At 41.5% G+C, this 7,500-nt stretch overlaps 1 protein-coding gene across 8 annotated transcripts in view; it reads right to left on the bottom strand.

The window, feature by feature from the left end:
• Nucleotides 1-7,500, bottom strand: part of LOC143298173 (uncharacterized) — a 39,584-nt gene that overhangs the window by 15,417 nt on the left and 16,667 nt on the right. For 5 of the 8 annotated variants that reach the window (XM_076610931.1, XM_076610949.1, XM_076610958.1 and 2 more), the window contains exon 2: nucleotides 1-1,090. This exon is cut by the window's left edge and continues 376 nt beyond it. In XM_076610931.1, coding sequence (XP_076467046.1) covers nucleotides 1-997 — 997 coding nt within the window. In that variant the 5' untranslated portion in view covers nucleotides 998-1,090. The remainder of the gene's footprint in view (nucleotides 1,091-7,500) is intronic. The other 3 variants (XM_076610976.1, XM_076610985.1, XM_076610924.1) reach the window with 1 other exon arrangement.

Below are 7,500 nucleotides of genomic sequence, written 5' to 3'. Positions count from 1 at the left end.
TACCTCCCACACGGATGAAGTTGTCGTCGCCTGAGGATAACGGGGTGAAGGTGATGGGCTGCCCGTCCGTCAGAACCAATGGTTCTTCTTTTCCCTCCAGCACGGTGGGCGTGGCTGACTGGCTGTGCTTGGAAGAGGAAAGGTGTTCGTTCTTGTTGCCTGTGTTTACCTGGGTGTCTTTGGAAGTGTCTTCTGTGTGGGGGGATGTAACGTACGGGGTTTCATCGCCTGATGATGATGATGATGATTTGGGCACAGGGTCCTCTTCCATGTCCAGGTCGATGAACTGCTCGTCTTCCTCCTCTTCCATCAACTCTACTTCCACGGGATCCTCCTCCTCAATCACCTCCTCCTCCTCTTCTTCCACCTCCACCAGGTCTTTTTTCGGCACCTTTTCCTTTTTAGCCGGCTTGGGTCTGTTCTCCTGCGGGGGCTGGCAGCTGGGAGGGGTGGGGGGCTGTTGACACTGGCATGAACAGGGACAGCTGCTATCTTCCGCCTGAGCCATCTTCTTCTTCTTCTTCTTTTTCTTCTTCTTCACATCCTTAGGCTTAGCGGGTTCCGGCGCTTTCTTCACTGGCTCACTCTGCTTGGCCTTGGTGGTTGATGAAGGCGAACGGACCTTGTCCTCTTTCTTGTTGGCATTGACAGACCGCACGTGCTCGTTATCGCTGGGAACGCCGGGTTTCTTCTCCGTGGCGGCGGTCGGACGCTGCTGAAGAATCGCGGACTGCTGTTCCGAGGAGTTGTTCCAGTGCTCCAGCAGGCTGGAAATGTCCGGGTAGAAGAGGAAGATGACGACGGCCCCGACGCAGGCGCCCAGCAGGACGGCCCTGAGGATGCCGCCCAGCTCCAGGTTGCCGAAGACCTGGTGGGCCGTGACAAGGTTTCGGGTGTCTGCGTTCCTCCGGGAGGAGCTGGAGGAGGAAGAGGAGGAGCTGCTGGAGCTGCTGGTGCGTCTGCTGGGGGGAGGGCGGCGTCTGGTCATGGCGGGCATGGCTGGGAGAGGGAGCAGAGGCGGGGAGGTGGGGGAGGAGGGGTTATGTTAGTTCAGGTAGTGTGGGGGTCTTCTCCAGCTCTTGCTTGTCTCCTGCACGTGGAGGAGAGAGAGAGAGAGAAAAAAAGTAAATATGTATGCCTCTTTTTTCCTTATTAAAAAAAAAGAAGAAAAAAATTAAAAAAAAAGAAAGAGAGAAAAGATGTATGTCTCTTTTTCCTTGACTAAAAAAAAGAACATGTATGTCTCTCTTTGCCTGATTCTAAAAGATGTTTGTCTCTCTTTTCTATCACTCAAACACACAGACACAGACACAGACACACACACATATATATATATATATATATATATATGTGTGTGTGTGTGTGTGTGTGTGTGTGTGTGTGTGTGTGTGCATATGTTTCCCCCACTCAAAAAGAAGCATGTTATGTCTCTCTTTCCCAATACTCAAAAAGATATATGTCTGTCATTCCCTGACTAAAAAAAAGATGCATGTCTCTTTCCCTGACTGAAAAAATAGATGAATGTCTCTTTCCCTGACTAAAAAAAAGATGTAGGTCTCTTTCCCTGACTGAAAAAAATAGATGAATGTCTCTTTCCCTGACTAAAAAAAAGATGTGTGCATCTCTTCCCCTGACCCCCCCAAAATGTACATATGTCTTTCCCTGACTCAAAAAAATGTATGTCTCTCGCTTTTCCTTGACTCAAAAAGGTGCATGTCTCTCTTTCCCTCAATCAAAAAGATATATATCTCTGTTTCCCCCACTCAAAAAAGATGTGTCTCTGTTTCCCACCACTCAAAAAAAAAAAAGATGTATGTCTCTCTTTCCCCCACTGAAAAACGATGTGCGTCTGTCTTTCCCTGATTAAAAAAAAAAAAAGAAGATGTATGTCTCTCTTTCCCTGACTCAAAAAGATGTGTGACTCTCTTTCCCACCACTCAAAAAGATATATGTTTCTGTTTCCCCCAGTCAGAAAGATGTCTGTCTGTCTGTCTGTCTGTCTTTCCCTCGTCCGACTCCTCGGTGTTTGGTTGACTCACTTTCTCCGTCTGTCCGCCCATCTGTCTGTCTGTCTGCCTGTCTATCTGTTTAATGTCTAATTTGGTCAAGTACATTTTCTCCCATAAATACTACGCGTTATCTCTATCAATATATTTGAGCATCTATATATATACCCCGTTGTTCAATGATATACAACACACCAGTTTCATGCAATGGATGAATGTATGTATGTATATGCATGTTGTATTGGCTGGATTCATGAACTGTCCTCTCTCTCTCTCTTTCTCCTTTCATTTCACCCCAGTTTCTCTCCCCCTTTCTCCATCTGTCGGTCTGCCCGAACTCACACTTCAATACGCCTGAAACTGATTTCCATTGACAGTACATGTCCATTTCTTGTTTCTGCGCCTTGTCGAAATGTCTTCCATCTCGATATTCCGTCTTCTATTTAAAAAAAAAAAAAAAAAAAAAAAAAAAAAAAATCGTCTGCCCTGAAAAGTTGTCAGAAAATGACACATAATATCCTGAAAACTTCATCATTGATAAAGTTCCGCTTTAACCTTCCCCCACCCCACCCCCACGCCCCTACATACACACAATGTGTTTTTTTTTTGTTTTTTTTTTTAAGTTTATACACACGGAACAACATCAAACATATAATATGTGAAGAAGAAGAAGAAGAAGAAGAAGCACAAGAAGAAGAAGAAGACATCGACGAAGAGGAAGAAGAAGAAGAAGAAGAAGACACCGACGAAGAGGAAGAAGAAGAAGAAGAAGAAGACATCGACGAAGAGGAAGAAGAAGAAGAAGAAGAAGACATCGACGAAGAGATAGAAGAAGAATAAAGGGAAGTTAAGAAGAATCCTGTCCTTTTGTTGCTTTTTGTCCAGTTGACCACACGGGGCCATAATTATCACGACTGACTGACTGAGGGCGAAGAAACCAGTGTCACAGAAGACTAAGAAATTAAGCAACAGCAGCAGCAACAGCAGTACTATAAATTGTGAGAGCAGCAGTACGAGTCGTAGTTGTAGTAGCAGCAGCACCCCCGAAAACGGAGTATGGTTGCCTACATGGCGGGATAAAAACGTTCATACACGAAAAAGCCCACTCGTGTGCATACGAGTGAACGTGGGAGTTGCAGCCCACGAACGCAGAAGAAGAAGAAGAAGAAGAAATAGTAGCAGCAACAGCTGCAGCAGCAGCGGCAGTAGCAGAAGTTGTAGTAGTAGGGGTAGTAGAAAGAAAACAAGAGGCAAGGCCTTCAAGACTCACTTGTGATACACTTAAAAAAAATCTAATCGTTAAAATGTGTTTTGTATTTGTTATTATAAAGCTTTGGGTTAAAAAAAAGAAAGAAGTCCTTACCAAATTCGAACCCCGCGTGTTCGGGTGAGAAGAAACTGTCTTACCCATTACGCTATCGTCGCTCCTAAGATTCTGAAATTTAATATTTGAACATACTTTTTTAAAGGGCGATAAATCAATTGCGGTATTCGCAGTGAGAACGCTGTTTAAATCATATTATTCTGGTGTATCTTGGGCATTCAAAAAATCTTAAAGGGGAATAAAAAAATTATTTTTAAGTCCGCGGTAAAGGAGACGTGGCTATCGCCGCAATCACACTGCAACATTTAGCCGTTTTCTCTGGATCTAGATAGATGTACAAATTTAGTTACACCCGCCGGGAATGTAGTACGACACGGTCGATTCAATTTCTCTTTTATGTTCATTCTAGTTTTATAGTTTTAAAGTTGATATGAAAATTGAGTATTTTTGTTAAACTAATAACATGTAGAGCCAAGTACAAGTACTTCTAAACGTCGTATGAAGTGAAAAGGACTTCATTTTGAGAAAAGTCAAGACTGGAAATTTTTTCGTTTCATCAAATCAAGGGTATTAACTCGCATGGTTTACAATTTTTAACTGTAAATTCCGACTGATTCTGTTGATATTTTTATGGCAGTTTGGGGCATAATCCAGTAAGTGATGAGGCGTTCACAAATCTTTCTTTGAATAAATATTTAATGGTCTCCTTCTCCAACTTTCCATCACATGTTATCGTGTATTGTCCATTGAATATAGGATTGAACGGGTAGGTCAACAACTTGAAACAAAATGGTGTTGCTCGCGTTCGCGAAGAATATAAGCACGCGCTTTGAATGTGTGTAAGTATATGTGTACGCAATTGATTTTTGCCCATGACCTTCAGGGCTCAGCCAATAGATCTATAAAGTCCACTCGTCATATTGATTTTAGTATTTTCCGAAAAAGACCACTTGGGCGAATGAACATAGTGAAAGCCCTGTACACTGAGAGTAAAACACACAAGGTTTTTATGTATTGAGTATAATTTCAAAATGTAATGTTTAAGATGAGAAAGATCAGTTTAAAGCAAATTAAGTCCCCTAGCATTAATTACAGAGTAATTTCCCTTTTTTCACTATCTGCACCAAAACGTTTGCAAAAGAAATAAAACTTCCATCCTAGCAAAAGAAGTTCCTGTTTGAACAAAAAATGATAATAATGACTGCTCTTGTTGTTGTATCAGAATATCAGATCAAAGTGCCAAGTTTAGAGGAAAAAAAACAACAACAAAAAACAACAAAACAAAACAGTAAATGCAGTTTGCATATAATTTGGCTTCTTTTTTAATTTTTGTTTGTGCCCATCCCAGAGAGTTGCAATACTGTTTTAAACAAGATGACTGGAAAGAACTGATTTTTTCCTATTTTTATGCCAAATTTGGTGTCAACTGACAAAGTATTTGCAGAGAAAATGTCAATGTTAAAGTTTACCACACACAGACAACTGAACACCAGGTTAAAACATAGACTCACTTTGTTTACACAAGTGAGTCAATAACGAATAGAAGGAACAACAACAACAATAATGATAATCCCCCCCACACCCCTAAAAAAACAACAACAACAAGAGAGGCAAGGCCTTCAAGACTCACTTGTGACTGAGAGTAAAACACACAAGCTTTTTATGTATTGAGTATAATTTCAAAATGTAATGTTTAAGATGAGAAAGATCAGTTTAAAGCAAATTAAGTCCCCTAGCATTAATTACAGAGTAATTTCCCTTTTTTACTACCCCTGCACCAAAACGTTTGCAAAATAAATAAAACTTCCATGCTTAGCAAAAGAAGTTCCTGTTTGAACAAAAAATGATAATAATGACTGCTCTTGTTGTTGGGTCAGAATATCAGATCAAAGTGCCAAGTTTAGAGAATACAAAAAATATAAATATAACAGTAAATGCAGTTTGCATATAATTAGGCTTCATTATCTATTTTTTTGTGCCCATCCCAGAGGTGCAATATTGTTTTAAACAAGATGACTGGAAATAACTGAATTTTTCCTATTTTTATGCCAAATTTGGTGTAAAATGACAAAGTATTTGAAGAGAAAATGTTAAAGTTTACCACGGACATACAGACACACAGACACACACACACACACGAACACACAGAGACAACCGAACCCCGGGTTAAAACACAGACTCACTTTGTTTACACAAGAAACCAACAACAAAAAGAAAACTGTAGTCATTCTTCTAACTCACCTTCGTCCACTCACTCAACAATCACACCAAAGCGACTGATATCGAAATCTGAACAATGCAATCGCGCATTGTACACTACTACTACTACCACTACTACTACTACTACTATTACTACTACTACTACTACACTACCACGCATCCAACGGCTCGAACTGTCCTGTGAGTCACTGTGGTCCTGTTCGCCCGTATCGCTCCCTCACACACGTCCGTGAGGGCTGCGAGTTGACTGCCGTGATATTTCCTGATAAACTTCAGTCAGTTTTCAAGTGGACGATAACAATCACTATCCTTGTGACGCACGTACACACATGCCTACAGTGTATAAAGAAGAAAAAAGAAAAGAAAAAAAAAAGCTTGTCCGTACACGTATAAAGCCACGTCTTCATTTGATTTGATATGGATACTTATATAGCGCCTGTCCTCGGTCGGAGACCAAGCTCTAAGCGCTTTACGAACCAAACTCAGGGTCATTTGCACAACATGCTGCCAACCATGCAGGGAAGAGCCGACTGACGGCTGCCATTGGGCGCTCATCAGTCGTTTCCTGTGTCACTCAATCAGATTTCAGGCACACACACACACACACACACACACATGTAACATTTTACGTGTACGACCATTTTCTTTATTAAACCAGGTTGTGACTTCTTGATTGGAAAAAAAAAAAAATAAAGCTTGTCCGTACACGTATGAAACTATATAGGTCTTGCTTGATAAGTCTTGATAAAAAAAAAGAAAAAGAAAAAAAAAGAGAGAAAAAAAGAAGAAGAGAAAAAAGAAGAAAAAAAAAGAAGAAGCTGGCCGTAAAAGTACAAAGCCATGTCTTGGTTGTTACGTCTTGATAAAAAAAAAAAAGAAAAGAAAAAAAGAAAAAGAAAAAAAAGAAGCTTGTCCGTACACGCATAAAGCCATGTCTTGCTTGTTACATCTCCACTACAGTGCACTTTATTGTTAATTTTTGTCACCATTTCCTCCGCCCCCCCCCCCCCCCCCCCCCCCCCCGCCCCATGCCCCATCTCCATCCATATGGATGCTGATTGTTAGACGGCGATCTGAGCCCCTGTGCTAAGGAAGCAGTGCGCATTATGAATACCCATTCTACTTCTTATTAGTATTACTGTTGTTATTGTGCTGCTGCTCTTGTTATCATTATTATCATTATCAATATTATTATTTTTTATCATTATCATTATTATTATTATTATCATCATTACTACTGTTATTATTATTTCATAGATGACCGACCCAGGCACATAATTTACGTGCACAGAGACAGATGGAGACCGGAACACATTCACGCGCGCGAATGCACAAACTGTTCCCTCCCCCACCCTGCGTACACACACACACACACACACACACGCACACACACAAACACACATACATACACACACGCACACAAACACACACACAAACACACATATATACACAAACACGCACACACACATATATAAACACATGCACACACCCATACACACATACATATACACATACACGCACACACAAATACACACATATTACGCACACGCGCCTACACACAAGCACGCACACACGCACTCTCTCTCTCTCTCTCACACACACACACTCGCACGCACATACACACACGCACACACAACACATGTCATGTATACACACACACACACACACAGAGGCGCGCGCGAGCGCACACATACATACATACACACACGCACACATAACACACACACACATACGCACACACGCACGCACGCGCGCGCGCGCGCGCACACACACACACACACACACACACACACCACAAATACTCCACACACACACACACACACACACACACACTCACCCACATACACAGACACACGCACACACCAAACAAATAATCGACAACGAAAAATCCAAACACAACAAAAAAGTCAACAAAGATGATTTTCAAAGTCAGTGCTACATCTGCGCACT

The sequence above is a fragment of the Babylonia areolata genome, chromosome 2 (genome assembly GCF_041734735.1).
Source record: "Babylonia areolata isolate BAREFJ2019XMU chromosome 2, ASM4173473v1, whole genome shotgun sequence".
Classification (NCBI taxonomy): Eukaryota; Metazoa; Mollusca; class Gastropoda; order Neogastropoda; family Buccinidae; genus Babylonia; species Babylonia areolata.
The sequence above is the reverse complement of the archived record's forward strand: the minus strand, read 5'-3'. Positions and strand labels throughout refer to the sequence as shown.